This window comes from Microtus ochrogaster, chromosome 10 (assembly GCF_000317375.1).
Source record: "Microtus ochrogaster isolate Prairie Vole_2 chromosome 10, MicOch1.0, whole genome shotgun sequence".
Lineage (NCBI taxonomy): Eukaryota > Metazoa > Chordata > Mammalia > Rodentia > Cricetidae > Microtus > Microtus ochrogaster.
In genome coordinates, this window is record NC_022016.1 from 51,073,771 (window position 1) to 51,090,935 (window position 17,165).

At 41.5% G+C, this 17,165-nt stretch overlaps 1 protein-coding gene across 2 annotated transcripts in view; it reads left to right on the forward strand.

Moving 5' to 3' along the window:
• The window catches only part of Arid1a (AT-rich interaction domain 1A), an 80,478-nt gene that overhangs the window by 29,161 nt on the left and 34,152 nt on the right, over nt 1–17,165 (forward strand). For both annotated transcript variants that reach the window (XM_026782313.1, XM_005353089.3), the window contains exons 2-4: nt 5,231–5,443; nt 7,523–7,978; nt 9,893–10,009. In XM_026782313.1, the coding sequence (XP_026638114.1) occupies nt 5,243–5,443; nt 7,523–7,978; nt 9,893–10,009 (774 nt within the window). In that variant the 5' untranslated portion in view covers nt 5,231–5,242. The remainder of the gene's footprint in view (nt 1–5,230; nt 5,444–7,522; nt 7,979–9,892; nt 10,010–17,165) is intronic.

Sequence of the window (17,165 nt, forward strand, 5' to 3'; positions counted from 1 at the left end):
GTTTTTCGAGACAGGGTTTCTCTGTGGCTTTGGAGCCTGTCCTGGCACTAGCTCTGTAGACTAGGCTGGTCTCGAACTCACAGAGATCCGCTTGCCTCTGCCTCCCGAGTGCTGGGATTAAAGGCGTGCGCCACCATCGCCCGGCTTCCTTCATGCCTTTTCTAATCTCCCTTCTTCTAATTTAAGTATATTTTTCCTCTCTGCCCCCAAAGTCATAACCTATTTTGGGATTGAAGATGTCTTTTACCGTCTGTACTGAAAGTGACATCTTTTTTTAAAAATATTTATTATGTATACAATATTCTGTCTATGTGTATGCCTGCAGGCCAGGAGAGACCACCAGACCCCATTACAGATGGCTGTGAGCCACCATGTGGTTGCTGGGAATTGAACTCAGGACCTTTGGTAGAGCAGGCAATGCTCTTAACCTCTGAGCCATCTCTCCAGCCCCTGAAAGTGATATCTTGTTGTATGTTGAAAGGTTGAGTTGTGCTATTAGAAGCCAGTGTAGCTCTGAGAGTGGAACATCAGGAGAGCACACCCAAGGCTCAAGTTCACTTGCTAGCACTGGGGTGAGAGGAAGCCATTGTGAATAAGACAGCAGAATCAAGAAGCGGAACATATAGCTTGGAATATATAGTTTTGGGGGTGGGGAAATGGTTTGTCGTCATTGATAATAACTGTCATTTATTGAACATTTAACTAAGCACTGTGGGAAGTTTTTTTTTTTTTTGTCTCATTCTGTAGCCCAGGCTTGCCTAGAGATTGTAGACTTGGTTTGTATGAAATTCATGGTGATCCTCCTGCTTCAGCTTTCAAGTGCTGAGATTATAGGCATGATTATGAGCATCCCACAGCAGATTGTGGGAAGTTGTTTACTGTGTGCATTGTAAATAATGAACTAAAGTGTTTAAGGCCAGACAGTGAGTTAGGATTTGAACCCAAGTCTATCAGATTGCTACACTCTTTACTTTTTCTGTATGTTAATATTGTGTGGAGTTTTATAGGAAATTTGGAGCCATATTTAGCAGGAAATGGTAAATTATATAGACACATTACTCTCAAACTACATTGTAGTAGTGTAGCCACTAGTTATATATGATTATATAGATAACTTAGTTGGTAGGATACTTGTCTAACAAATTTTGCCCTGGATTCGATCCCAAGCACCACATTACCTAGACATGGTGGCACATGCCTTTAATTCCAGCACTTAGAGAAGCTGGATGGGGTCAGGAAAACCAACAGTTCAGGGTCTTTTTTTTTTTTTTAAAGATTTATTTATTTATTAAGCATACAATGTACTGCTGGCAAGGAACGCACCAGGTCTCATTACAGATGGCTGTGAGCCACCATGTGGTTGCTGGGAATTGAACTCAGGACCTCTGGAAGAGCAGCCAGTGCTCTTACCCTCTGAGCCATCTCTCCAGCCCCCAGGGTCATCTTTTGATATAGCTTGTTTGAGGCCTGCCTTCCTAAAATACTTGTGACCCTTACTTAAAAGAAGTAATTAATAAATAATAATTTTTATCAATAAAGTTAATAATAGTAACTATAAGTGAAGATACTAAGCTTAGCAGCACAAACCTTTAATTCCATTTACTACAAAGCTGAGGTAGGAGCATTAGGCTTTCAAGGTTAGAGGCTGAAGAGCTGGCTCAGCTGTTAAGAACACTTGTTCTTGCAGAGGGCTGCAGTTTGATTCTCAGCATCCACATTGTGGCCCACAACTGTCCATAACTCCAGCTCCTAGGAATTCAACATCCTCTTCTGGGATCCTTGTATATCAGGCATACACACAATTCATAGATAGATATTTAAGCAAAACACTCATACACATAAAATTCATAAATTTTTTTTTGTTTTTCGAGACAGGGTTATTCTAGCTTTCAAGCCTGTCCTGGAACTAGCTCTTGTAGACCAGGCTGGTCTTAAACTCACAGAGATCCACCTGCCTCTGTCTCCCGAGTGCCGGGATTAAAGGCGTGCGCCACCACTGCCCAGCCATAAATCTATTTTTTAAAGTTTGAAATTATCCTGGGCAACATAGTAAGACCTTGTCTCAATAAAAAGTAAAATGGGGAATCAGTGGCAGAATATTGATATAGCATGTATCAGGCCTTATGTTCAATCCCCAGGACTGCAAAAAATAAGCAAGTATACAAATAATAAAACTACCCGGACAGTGGTGGCGCACACCTTTAGTCCCAATACTCAGGAAGCAGAAGCAAGTGAATCTCTTGAGTTCGAGGTTAGCTTGGTCTACAGATATTACAGGACAGTAAGAGCTGTACAGAGAAACCATATCTCAACAAAACAAAACAAAACAACAATAAAAATAACAAAATATAACTGCCACACCTTTAATCCCAGCATTTTGGATGCTAATGCAAGGAGATTGCTGATTTGAGGTTAGCCTGGTCTACATGTAGCACATTCTGTCTAGCTGAAAAATAATTCAGTTCTCCAGTTATGTTTCATATTTTAAAAGTGTGTAATAGTAACAGGTGACAGTCCATTTTTTTTTTTTGAACAATGCTTTACTGTATCAGTAGTTTCCAGTTAATCATGGATGTGAAGTGGGGAGGGGCTCGCTCAAGTCCTCCCACACCAACAAAATTGGAATCTTGAGGTTTGTGCATTTGTGAAGCTTCATGGAAAATTCTGATCTGCAGCCGTTGTTGATAGACATTGCTGTAGAAGCTCCATAGTAACACTGTGGTAATAGCTGCTCCTGGTGTTCTGGGCAGCCTAGACTGACAGATAGCCAGAGCATGCTAGTTAGTCTCTCTTATTGTCTTCAATTGAGGACCTCAGCCAGACAGCCTATGTAACCTGGAAGGAGGTGAGGTATAATGTGTGGCATTTGAAGTATTTCCCCTCACTCCCAGTCTCTGCACTATTGCCATTCATACTGAGGAAAATTGTGCTATTTCTCACTAGCCCAATTTCTGTTAAACTTGAATGTCCTAAATGGCCTCAAAATAACCCATGTAGGTGACAAAATTCTGATTGGAAGCATTATTCAGGCTTCTGATATAGAAGTTAAGATAGTTGGAAATAGATAGCCCTGGAATAACACTGAAGGATAGTGATTTGGGGCAGTTTTCCTGTGATTCTCTAGTTTGAGAAGGAAGTAGTGCTCCCACCATGGTTACTTTTTTAGTTGAACTTTATCCATAGTTTGAGAGAACTTTGCTTCTGCTTCGTTTTGTTTTTCTTTCAAAACAAAGCTACATCTATGTAGTTCTGACTGGCCTGGCTTTGAATCTGTGACGCTCCTGCTTCAAGCTTCTAAGGTGTTTCCCACCATAGCCCCCCACTAGCTTCTGGGTTTTTTGTTCTTGATAATTGGATATTCCTTCACTATGGCTGTACTTTCTCTAGTATAGTAAACACAGTGCAGGAGAGAGAGATGGAGGAAGGAAGAGGCAAGCAATTGTTTAAATGAAGCACATCTTAAATTATCAAGTAATTTATTTATTGAGTAATAGAACTAAAAAGAACCACAGGGATGATCTAGACCTCTAGTTACCCCCAAACACCCACATTTAGACTCCATCCCCCCCAAACTGGGACTTGAACCTAAAGCCTCCTACTAGAATGTGTCTCCAGCCCTACAGCAGTACTTCTTAAAAAATATGATCACCAGGGCACTTGTTACAAATATGCACATCCTAATTCCTGTTTGAACCTACTGAACCACAAATGGATGCCGGTGCTCTTGGACAAGCTCTCCAAGTGATTGGATGTATGTTTACTGACCTTCATTTGAGAGTTAATGATATTTACACCTAGAATACTTAAATTTACCCCTACTCCCAATTTAAGATTTTGTTTCAAGATTTGTTTTAGGCTCTGAACCTATCCTGCAACTGAGTGTATTTAAGAGATATTTAGAAGAATTCTCCTTTTTCATATCACAAGAAGATACAGACAGGCATCTCTGGCAGAGGAAAGTTTGTTAGGACTGTCTTCTGTAGCACCAGTAAGATGAAGCTATGTCAGAAAGTGAATGAGCTGATTGAACCTGTCACACCATAAAGGACTGGAAAGTCACATGAATTTTCAAGTTTGTTTGTTTGTTTATTTCTCTTCTTTCTTTCTTTCTTTCTTTCTTTCTTTCTTTCTTTCTTTCTTTCTTTCTTTCTTTCTTTCCTGTCTGTCTATCTATTTATCTATCAATCAACAGGATCTCATTACCAACTCAAGTTGTCCTGGAACTCCTCCTTATCTAGCTGAGGGCTCCCAAGCCAGGATTATTGGTGTGAGCCACCATGCCCAACTATAAAGCTGTATTTGTACATTGATGCCTGTGCTTTGAACTTTTGAGCTTTATGTTGTTAGTGTTGTACTTTGTTCCTTTTGGCTTTTTGGGACAGGGTCCCCTTTAACTCAGACTGGTCTCAAACTCACTTTGCATCTTAGGATGACACTGAACTGCTGATCATGTTGTCTTTACCTTCCAAGTGCTGGAATTAGAGATATGTTCCACCACACTCAACCTATAGCTTGCTACTGTTATTTAAAGGTTTCTTTTTATTTGTGCCTCAGCGTGTTTGTGTGTGTATATGTCCTGTTGCGTGCAGGCATGTGTGCTTTGGGATGTGTGCTTGCTAAGACAAGAAGAGGTCTTTAAATTCCCTGGAGCTGAAGTTACAGGTGGTTGTGAGCCATGCAATGCTGGGAACCAAACTCTATGCCCTTAACTACTGAGCATTTCTTGAGCCTTATATCTTGTTCTTTGAGAAGACAAGGATATGTCCTTTTTTATTTTCAAATTCTCTCAGTTTTAAATGAAATGGATTTTCTCTTGAAATAAACAAGGCTCCAACTTCATTACTGTTCTTTCAGCAGTTATTAGCTTTGTTGTTCATTTAAAGAAACCATAAATTGAACTACTTTGTGCCATGCGTAGCATTACAAACAGACTATGAAATCTGTTCTCCCCCAGCTCCACCCCATCTCTTTTTCAGTTTTCTAGGATGCTTCTGTATCTCAGTTTTTGAACCTTCTAAAATGCTTTTACATAGTATTATCATTTTATTTATGAAAATCTAAGTTCTGAAAAGAGTTGAATGACTCCTTAAGGGTTACTGGATCTGCCCCATTACCTTTCCATAATAATGGTTTCTTATGTGGCATGTGGACTTTAAAAGACCTCTATGTGTTCATGCTGGCCAGAGGCTATGCAAATTTGAGATTAATGAAAATGTTCTTTATTTTGTAGCCATCCAGTCCAATGGATCAGATGGGAAAGATGAGACCTCAGCCGTATGGTGGGACTAACCCATACTCACAACAACAGGGACCTCCTTCTGGACCGCAACAAGGACATGGGTACCCGGGCCAGCCATATGGGTCCCAGACTCCACAGCGGTACCCAATGACCATGCAGGGCCGGGCTCAGAGTGCCATGGGCAGCCTCTCTTATGCACAGCAGGTATATGATGACCTTGACCTTCTTTGCTGTCTAAAATTGCTGTGTGAGGATTAGAATGGCTTTCAGACCTCCCCTAAATATGCCCTTAGGCTAACTGTAGACAAGATAGTGCGCACTATCCTATGTCTGTCTGTCTGATATGGAATATTCTTTTGTATATGCATTGCTTTTATTGGTTGATGAATTTTGGCCAATGGTTTAGCAGAGTAAAGCCAGACGGGAAATCTGAACAGAATGACACCATGTAGCCACCAAAGAAGAAAGATGGCAAAGCATTACCTGTAAGCCACAGACAGCCTCATGGTGATAACTCAGATAAATAGAAATGGGTTAATTTAAGATGTAAGAGCTAGCTAGGAATGCACCTAAGCTATCGGTCAAACAGTGTTGTAATATAGTTTTTGTGTGATTATTCGGGTCTGAGCATGGTTATCGTCTACATGTGTTTTTCTGTCTGTCTCAATATATTTTGGGATTGGTACCCAATCTACCTTTTTTTTTTCTTAACCTGGCTGGTCTTCCCTTGGGAGACTAAATGGAATAAGGATCTATTTATTGCTATTATAGTAGAAACCATTTGTGCCATTTGCCTTGTTGGTGAGGAGGCCTTTACCTTTCTCCTGGCCTGTAACATAAGCTGTCTGAGTTAAAAGAGAATGTTTAAGGACAGAGTGTGGAAGAAAGAAGGAGCTGTAATGACCAGCAAAGATGTGACAGTGCTGTTACAGATGAGACTTCTCTCATGTCAGTCTATCTGATTTCCTTGCCATTGTTTGGGGTGGGGGTTGCTTTTGGTTTTCAATGCTGAGACTTTAAACAAAGGCCTCAAGCCTATTAGATAGGACTCTGCTACTTAGCTCCATCCACAGTCCCTGTACTGTCACCTTTGTAAAAATTATATTACTATCATTTACTTGGGCATGAGAGCAAAATGCCAGGTCTTACACAGAGGACTACTTGCTCAAATAAATCCCAGGGATTGAACTCAGGTCATCAGGCTTGGTGGCAAGTGTCTTATCTGCTAAGCCATATTGCTACCCCAATATCTATCATCTTTTCCTTGTTTCTGTGTTGACAGATTTTCTACCACTTATAAAAAGATAAAGACTGTATGAAGTCAGAGATTATTTCCAAAACTTTAGCAAAAATCAAACAATGTCTTCAAATGAAATTTATACACGTTTCTTTTGTTGTTGTTGTTGTTTTGCTTTGTTTTTCAAGATGGATATATAGCCCTGACTGTCCTGGAATTCACTCTGTAGACCAGGCTCGACTGTACAGATTTGCCTGCCTCATAAGTGCTGGGATCAATGGACTGTGCCACCACCCAGCTTTTTTTTCTATCCTTTTTTTTTTTTTTTTTTTTTTTTTTTTGAGGCAGAGTTTTTCTGTGTAGATCAGGCTGTTCTTCCTGCCTCTGCCTCCCAAAGTGCTGAGACTAAAGATGTAAGCCATCACTCCCTGCTGTCTTTCTATGAGAAAGGATGACGTGGAGTTCTCTCCTTGTGTCATCTCAGATTTCAGGCTGGCCTCTAACTCTCCTGCTTCTTGATCCCCAGTAGTGGGATGGAAGTAGAGATAAGGTGCATCCATCCTGCCTGGTTTGTGTATTATTGGGGACTTCGTGCATGGTAGGCAAACACAGTGACTGAGCCCCTGGATATTTTAAAAATGAAACTAAATGAAAGAGAGCCAAGGTATCTTAGTGATTTGTACACAATTCAGATTACTAAATATTATTCCTTCAATTGTTTGAACCAGACGTTTAGTGCCTCTTCATTGTAGTTAGAATAAAATTCCTAACATAAAAATAACTTAGGCCATACTAAAAAATGAATAGGCTCACTGGGGAAAAGAACTCTTCTTGAGCTCGTGTGAGTTGCCCGAATGTTAAATAAGATCAGTTTTAGTGGGTGAATTCAGTCTTATGTGTAAACAAGTTTGGCCATTCTTTTAAGACTTAGTTTAGAGAGGACTAGAAGACCCCTGAACCTTGGATGTGGTGATACTTGACTACTCTGCTCATCACCTTTCTTCATCTAGGTGAGTCAGTTCTAAAAGTATCTTTTCTTTTTACAGATTCCACCTTATGGACAGCAAGGCCCCAGTGGTTATGGTCAGCAGGGCCAGACTCCGTACTATAACCAGCAAAGTCCTCATCCCCAGCAGCAACAGCCACCTTATTCCCAGCAACCACCATCCCAGACCCCTCATGCGCAGCCTTCATATCAGCAGCAGCCGCAGACTCAGCAACCACAGCTTCAGTCCTCTCAGCCTCCGTATTCCCAGCAGCCATCCCAGACTCCACATCAGCAGTCCCCAACTCCGTATCCCTCCCAGCAGTCCACTGCACAGCAGCACCCCCAGAGCCAGCCCCCCTACTCACAACAACCACAGGCACAGTCTCCCTACCAGCAGCAGCAACCTCAGCAGCCAGCATCCTCGACGCTCTCCCAGCAGGCTGCATATCCTCAGCCCCAGCCTCAGCAGTCCCAGCAAACTGCCTACTCCCAGCAGCGCTTCCCTCCACCACAGGTGAGTGGCTTGGCCTCTTGTCCTACCTGTGCTCAACCAGAGGCAGCTTATAGCTTGGTGTCATGACAGCACTTTCCATATGCATATGCATAAAAGCCAATTAAACACTGGGGAAATGTGTATCGGGATTGATTGAACTAATAAAAGTATACCCTTTTGAACTACATAAAGACTTGTAGTTCTTACTGTGAAAAAATAAAGCAATGGAAAATCCGGTAGACAGGAAATTAAAGGCAGTGGGTCTGATTCCCACCCTCTATCAGCATATCAAGAATGTAAGCATCTAGATTTGGAAAACTTTGATCATTTTCCAAAATAATCACTTAGTTAGCTGTATTATATACAGTTTGTTTTTGCTGCCATTCTGTTCTGTTGCTCAGAATATTCTGGATTCTGAAATTCTCTGTTTAGAGTTTGGTTTTTTTGTTTATTTTAGACAAAGTCTGATCTGGAACTCTAGATCTACCTAACTCTGCCTTTATTGCTGGGGTTAGAGATTTGTGTCACCAAACCCAGCTCTGAAATTCTTAATTTTTGAGGGTGGTTTGATTTTAAGAATTAGAGAACAAATCTTTGGAGGGTGAGCTGTTGCTGTTGTTGTTGTTTTGGGTTTTCAGGAGAGAGTTTCTCTGTAGCTCTGTTGTCCTGGAACTACCTCTTGTTGACCAGGCTGGCCTCAAGCTCACAGAGATCCACTGTCTCTGCCTCTTGAGTGCTGGGATTAGTTACCATCACCCAGTTGAGAATAATTCTTTTTAGAGCCCCATGAGGAAAAACGACTGACTCTTTAAGTATTTTTATGTGGTGGTGACATTTTTTAAATAATCTGAGCCGGCTGGTGGTGTCTCACACCTTTAATACCAGCGAATGGGAGGCAGAGGCAGGCGGATCTCTGTTGAGTTCGAGGCCAGCCTGGTGTACAAGAACTAGTTCCAGGACAGGCTACAAAGTTACAGCGAAAACCCCCCCCCCCAAAAAAAAGAAAGAAAAGAAACCATCTGTCAGTACTCTTACTTTAGAAGGGGCTCTAGCCTCATTTTTTTATTGTTTTTAAACAAACCATATTGCTTAATCCATTGCTTGATAAGATACTAAACTTACAGTTAGTTATATTTCTGCCTTCAACCCCAAGAAATGGCTCTCCTTGGGTAGCAGTAAATAGACAATAATACCATCAGATTCCACTGTTGACATTAATGAGTTGGGGGGCTTTTTTAGTTTTTTTTTTGGGTGGGGTTTTTTTTGGGGGGAGCAATTCTTCACTATGTAGCCCAGACTGACCTTGAACTTGCTGTAATTCTGTTGTAGCCTGTCTAGTGCTAGGCATTCTTTGACATTCTTAAGAAGCACAGCTTAAACTTTTGTCAGGTGAAATTATGTGTGGGCAGTTGCACTTTTCACACGTGACTCTCCTGTGTAAGAAAGCACCACAGCTCTTCTATCCCAAAGCAAGCTTGCCTGTTCTCTTTCTTTAGGATTTTCTTTATGTGTATGAATGGGTGTTTTGCCTGTATGATTTCCTGTGTACCTTGTGTGTGCCTGTTTCCCACAGAGACCAGGAGAGGGTGTTGAATCCTCTGTAACTAGATAGAGGTCCTAATGTTGTGAGTTGTGAGCCTTTGTGTGGATGTTGAGAACTGAACCTATGTCCTCAACAAGAGCAACAAATGCTGAGCCATCTCTCCAGCCCCAGTCTGGTTGGCCTATTAGGGTCTCTCTCGCACGCTCGCGCTCTCTCTGTTTCTCTCTCTCTCTCTCTGCCTCTCTCTCGTTGTTGCTGTTGCTCTTGTTACTTATTGTTTTGGAGATAGGGTGCGGAACTCAGATCTGCCTGCCTTTCCCAACCAAGCACTGAGATTTAAGGTGTGTGTCACCATGGGACGGGCCTCACAGATTTTTTTGTTTTTCTTACAGGAGCTTTCTCAAGATTCATTTGGATCTCAGGCATCCTCAGCCCCCTCGATGACCTCCAGTAAAGGAGGGCAAGAAGATATGAACCTGAGTCTTCAGTCAAGACCCTCCAGCTTGCCTGTGAGTATTTCTACCAGGTGGCAAGGGTGATGGACCAGAGAGGGGTAAAAAACTAAAAGACGTTTTGGATGTTTTGGTGGCCCCTAAATTCCTGGTCCTCTTGCTTCTTCCAGAGCACCTAGCTACATACATACATACATTACCATACCTAGCCTCTGCTTTGTTCTGTTCTGTGACTGCGTGTAATCCTGTCTCAAACTCTCAGGGATCTACCTGGCTGTGCCTTCACTTACAGCCTTTGTTTTGTTTTCTCAAAATCTTGGGCCTCTTGTGTGTGAAGGGACAGAAAATGTAGATGTAAGAAGCTCTGCTCTCCATCCTGGGGCCACGAAAAAGAAAAAAAAAAATATACAGAATTTGTTTTGTTTTCTTTTTTTGACATTTAAAATTTTAAAAATTACCTTAGTTTAAATGTTACTTCAGTCTCAACATATTCCTATGCATCACATGCATGCCTGGTGTCCTCCGAGGCCAGGAGAGTGTATTGGATCCCTTGGTACTAGAGTTTCAGAATGGTGTGAATGGGAATTAACCCAGGTCCTTGGCAAGAATATCCAGAACTTTTAACTGATGAACCATCTCTCTAGTTCTGTTTATTTAACTTTGCTTTTCAGGTCTTACTTTTTAGATTCTGCTTTAAATTAGTTTAATAGGTAGTACCTTGGTACATACATTCAGGCTTGCAATGTCACATTGAGCATGAGTTGAGTAGAAGTGGTTGTGCTAGTGATGATTTTCTGTGAATGTGTGTCTTTTAGAGTGCTTGATGTCTAACTACTTGATTATGGAATCAAATGTGTGCTTGTGGAGTTAACTGACCATACCTCAGAAAGGCAGTATAGCTTAGAGCTTGGGCTCTGGGCAGGCTGTAAAGATGCATACCTGCTTCCAAGCCTGACAACCTGTTGTTCTCCAGCCTCACATGTGTGCTGTGGCACACCCACATAACAGAAACACCCAATGAATAAATGCCTGTTTAGAAAAGATGTGTTTGCCCAGGTGGTGGCCGCACATAACTTTAATTCCAGAACGCAGGAAGCAGAGGCAGGCCTAGTCTACAGAACAGCCAAGACTGCACCAAAAAACCCTTCTCAACCAAAAACAAAAAACAAAAAACCAAGTGTTTGAACTCTGAAGGCAGAGTTCCGATAACTCTTACTTAATTCTGCTACCATGCCTGTAGCCTGTACCTAACCCACATCACTTTTCTGTGCCTTTGTCTTCACATCTGTAAAATGACACTAAGATACTTTAGGTGATAGTAAATAGCTGATTGATTGATATAGCTGATTAATAGAGAGGAGGGCTTGGTTTATAATAGGCTTAATGTGTCTGGCATTGTAATCATCCCAGAGGGTATAGGAAATGCTTGGATACCCATTGGCTGTTGTGGGAGTGTTTGCTCATGGCCTTTACTACTACATCTGAGCAAAGTCTAAGCCTCTAAAAGTGAGTTTCTTGGACACAAATAAAATAGGTTGTAGGTAGCAAGCTCACTTTTACAAATTCTGTTTCAGTGAGGGGTTAAGTAGTTCCACATATGCACAGGAAAGTCTTTTAAAATCAGGAAGAATTGTGGTGGCTATGGTTGTCATCCGAGCACTGGGGGACCCTCCTTAGGTAGGAGGATCTCTCTGAGTTCAAGGTCACCCTGGCTAAGAGTGTGAGAGTCTGTTTCAAACTATGTGGGCTTCTTGATGTTTGCAACCTTCCAGGTTATTCCGGTTTTAGAGAGATGGCACCTGGGTCTTCTATTTCATTGTCAGGTAACATTTCAGTAGGTATGTATCCCTTGCTAGCCTCAAACTTGTAATTCTCCTGCCTCTGCTTTTCAAGAGATTGTCATCATAAGCTACCATCCTCAGCTAGCTCCTAGACTATTATGGACACATAGAGAGTGGTAGCTCTTCATCACAAAGCTTCTCATTGTTTGCAGAGACCTAATCCAGGCTCATGAAGCCGAGAGAAGAGCTCTTATTGGGATGAAATCTGTCATCCCAACAAAAACAAAACCATAAAGCAAAAAAATTAAATAAATAAACAGAAAAACAACCAAAGAAACAAGAAAAATACTTCTCATTATTGTCTACGAATCCTTTCGATCAGTGTCTGTGTGCACCCACGTATCATAGTGCACACTTGCAGGTCAGAGGACAACCTGTGGAATCCATTTCCTCCTTCCACCTTTATGTAGGTTCAAGGAATCATACTCAGGTCACCAGGCTTGCATCATTGGGTACCAAATGCACTGGGCACCTTGCTCACGCCTGATTTTAACATGAATGTCTAAATATCCCTCATGTATTTGTGGCTAAATCTGGATGGTGTGTTTTTGTGACAAGAACTCAGACTGATGGATTTCTGTCAGTGTAATAAAGTTGCTGACCTTCAAAAGGCTTCTTGATTCTGTGAAGGTTTCTTTGTGTAGTTCAGGTTAACCTTGATCTGCTGACCTTTTGATTGGAAAATATTTGGAATTTCCCGAGAAGGGTTATAGGCAAGCATGCTAATGTGTCTTCTAATGAATGGGAACCTAAAAACCATCTGATTCAGTAACTGAATGAAAGTCCACTTTCCAGGAATAGGGAGAATTCTCTTTCTGGGAACCCCGAGAAGAAGTTCCATTTCCAGATTTGGGCTTCTGTTATGGAACCTGCCAAACAGGTCATTTGCTTTGTGGTAGAAGCTCCATGTAGGTGAGCTGGCTAAGTTATTGGCAAATAGTTGTTTGTTTTGGTTTTTTGAAACAAGATGTTGCTGTATAGCCTCTTCTGGCCTCGAATTCATGGCAATTCTCCTGCCTCAGCCCACCTAGTTGCTGCAATTGTAAGCATGTGTCACCATGCCTAGTTGTTACCTTATTTTTTGAATTTTTTATTTTATTTTTTATTCTTCTGTTGCCTAGATCAAGAAATGCCAAAGGTGGCTACACTTGCTTTTTACACAACCCAAGACCACCTGCCCAGGGATGGCATCTCCTAAAGGGGCTGGACCCTTGCTTCGGTCATTTAATTAAGAAAATGTTTCTCCTCAGACTTGTCCACAGGCTCCTCTTCCCAGACGACACTGCTTGTGTCAAGCTGACAAAACACTAACCAGGACCCTTGCATCCCTTCACTGAGCAGAAGTATAGAAATTCCTGAATCTGGCACAAGGTCAGATGCTGAGATGTCTGATTGAACAGTCCTTCCAGTTTCCTGTTCCCTCTTTGCTTATATACCTCAGTGTGGCTCTAGGTTTCTGATCTTTAGTTATTCCTCTGAGGAATTTTTGCTCAGATAATAATATGAAGTCATCTAGACGCTATTACCTTGAATACTTTAATCCAGCAATTAATCGGTTAATGTTGTTGTTGTTGTTGTTATTATTATTATTATTATTGGTGTTTTGCCTTTCATCATGTGCATGCAGTGCCTGTAGAGGTCAAAGGGAGCATTAGATCTGCTGGAACTGAAGTGAGCCATTATGTGGGACCTGAGAATTGAATATAGGTCCCCTGGAAGAGCAGCCAGTGCTCTTATCTGCTGAGCCAACTCTGTAATTTGTGAGTTAATTTTTCATTCATCTTAATATAAAATCTAAAGCCTTTTTTATATAATTACCCAGATATCAGCAACACAGATTGTTGTGCCTCACATCAACCCAAGTTTTCTAATTGTAGGTCTGAAGTAGGGCGTTTATTGTTGTTGTTGGTGTTTTGTTTTGTTTTTTGAGACAGGGTTTCTCTGTGTACCTTTGGTGCCTGTCCTGGAACTCACTCGAGACCAGGCTGGCCTTGAATTCACAGAGATCGCTTGCCTCTGCCTCCCGAGTGCTGGGATTTTTATCAAGCTTCTTTCATGACATTGAGCTCTGCAAACCATGGGCAGCACTTTAAAAACCTGCTGTTTGTGTCCCTCTCCTCTCACCCGTCTCTGAGGCCTCACGTGTTCTCGCGTTTATTTCTTATGCTTCTCCATTCCCTTCACTTCCTCTAGTCCATATCTTCTGCATCTTTCTTCAAAACTTAAATAACTCCCATGATGACTGAACTGGCTAGCATGTCACATGTGGACAAGAATAAAGAATAATTCACTGTCTGGGTGGATATTCATCCTCGAAACCAAACCATTCCACCAAAGGTGAAAAGTCCTCAGTAACTTTCTGGGATCACTTCTCCTTCCTATCCCCACGTCACTGCTCCATGTTGGCAGAGCATTTTGCCCAATATATCCACTTATTTAAACAGCAAGCTCCTAGAGAGTCGACAACTTGTTATTGACCCCCAAGCTTCCTACGCCTGTGACATGAATCCAAGACTAGGAGCGTTCGATGTGTTAAATATGTGCTGGAGTGACCTGTTGGAAACAAAGAGGCTGTTTATTATTTTGGTTTTTCAAGACAGGATTTCTTCGTGTAGCCTTAGCTGTCCTGGAACTCCATAGACTAGGCTGGCCTTAAGCTCTGCCTCTGTCTCCTGAGTGCTGGGATTAAAGGTGCATGCTACCAAAACCCAAGGCTATTTTTATACTTGATTTGCTTTGTTTTTAGATAGATCTTTGTTGCTGTTGCTTAGACCAGCCTGAATCTCAATGTGTAGCCCAGGTTCCCAAGTGCTTTGACTATTGCCACAAGCCATCATAACTGACTTAAATTGGCTTATTTAACACATGCTTACTTCAGGCTGATTTGGTGGGTCTTGCTTATTACTGCTGCCATGGTGCCTGGCATGTGATAGGTTCTCAACTCATTGGAAATGAACCTGAAAATTGTCCTTAATAAACAACTAGTGAAAAAAAAGAGGCCAAGAATTTTAAAGCGTGGGAAGAAGTTTATGGGGATATTTGGAGGGAGGGAAAGGGGAGAGATGTTGTGATTAAATAATAATTCCCCCAAATAAAGAAATGAGATGTCTATAATGTTGCTCTGTGTCTGATGGGGACAATTTGGCCCTATTACTAGATTGTTGTTTTTAATGCTAAGTTAGGGGAGACATGACTTGTCCATACTTCTTTTTATTTTTTAGAGGAAGTATTTGGCCTTACTGATCATGGCCTCAGGAAATGAGGTTAAGGTTTGTTATCCACCTTATACATTAGTTTGTCGTTTTATGTCAAGAAGATCCTTATAAGGAACAGGTGAGGTCTTGAATCTCCTTCATTTCCAGGCAAAATCTTTGGAGACTAGCCTGAAAAACTGATGTCTGATTTGTGATTGACTCGGAGTTCTGGGGCTGTTTAGAGATAAAGGAGAGAGGTTTAGTCAGGTTTTTCACTATGTAGCTTAAGCTGACCTGGAACCTCCCTCTGCCTTGCATGTACCAACCGGTATTAAAATCATTCTACACCACTCGTGCCTGGAGCTGTTTTTTTAAAAATTCTGTTTGGGCAGGCGTACATTCATATCAAGCTTCTCACGACTGCTTTTAACTCCAGCTCTAGGAAATATAGAACTCTTTCCTGATCTCCCCTGCACATACATGTACAATTGTGCAAATGTATATACACTTAGGCACAAGCCCATATGAGGTGTATGTGAATTCCTTTTCTCCTTAGCTGAGCATTGTGGTTGGCAGATACCCATTATCTCAGCACTGGGAAGGTTAGATGGGATCATGCTAGAGGCTATCCAGTGAAGCCTTATCTTTGAAAAAAGGCAGCTGTTTCAACAAGTATGTGCTTTCCCAGAGTAATACTTAATTTTTTTTTAAAACAGGAACATATTTGTTTGTTTATATTTGGTCTTGAAAATTCTTGAAAATATGCCTGGTATAGGAAAATGAGTACAAGATTAAAAACCCTATTGAGGGAAGGTAGATATAGCTAACTTCCACATTTTTGGCATATATTAAAATTATATGGGAGGCAGAGGCAGGCGGATCTCTGTGAGTTCGAGACCAGCCTGGTCTACAGAGCTAGTTCCAGGACAGGCTCCAAAGCCACAGAGAAACCCTGTCTCGAAAAACAAAAAAAAAACAAAAAACAAAAAAAAAAATTATATGGCGCATAATGAAAATTCTGAATCAGTTGGTATAAAGTCATACACCAAAGTTTGCATTTTTTAGTTGATTCCACTTTAAAATGCCACAGTTGGAACATGCTGCACTAGGTAGAGCTTTTTATTTGTTTTGTTGTTTTCTTTTGAGATAGAGTTTCTGGAATCCGGTTTCTCTGTAGTTTTGGAGCCTATCCTGGAACTTGGAGACCAGACTGGCCTCACCTGACCAGACAGCGAATTGAAAATGGCTCAGTTGGTAGACATTTCAATCACAAGGACCTGAGTTTGAGAACCAGCATCCATGTAAAAGGTGGCCAGTGTTTAATAATGCCAACACTGGAGAGGTAGAGACAAAAGAATCCTGGCCTGCTAATCCAGCAAGTTCTTGCCAACGAGAGACCCTGTCTCTAAAAACAAGGTGGATGGCACCTTTTGAAATAAAATATTCCAAATTGTTCTCTAGCCTCTCTTGCCTCTCTCTTCTTTTTCCTAACCCCTAATTTAGAAGCAACAGACTGTTTTGAAGTGTCAGCTTGTTCTTAGGTTAGCCCTTCTACTGCATAGCCAATACTCAGTGAGCTCTTCTCTGCTCTGGGACACTTGTCACTGGGCCTCTTCCATTACATTTCCTTAGTAACGCCACCAAATCTAATTCTACCTCAGAAAAGGATTTTGAGGGGACTGAGAGGTGGCTCAGCAGATTACTGCACAGGCATTATCTCAGCTCCATCCCCAGAATTTGAGTAATGTAGAGGGAGTGTAACCAATTCTACATTGTCTTCTGTCCTTCACTCTTGTGCCGCGGCATTTGTACATCCACACGCAGGTACCATACATACAGTAAATCTAAATTAAAATTTTAGGAAGAACTAGAAAAGCCTTTTGCATCAATTCTGTTCTTGTTGCTAACCTCCAGGTCTCTATTAACTTCTCTCTTGTCTTGCTATAGGCTCTTAGTTCTTTTTTCCCCCTTCCTAGAGTGTCCATAACAGTGTACCAGAAGGGATGGGGAGGGGGACCTGGACATGTCACTGCTTGCTTCTTTAAAAACTCTTGACCACCTATTGTCTATATGGTTTTTGGTTTATTTGTTTGGATTTTTTTTTTTTTTGGTTTTTCGAGACAGGGTTTCTCTGTGGCTTTGGAGCCTGTCCTGGAACTAGCTCTGTAGACCAGGCTG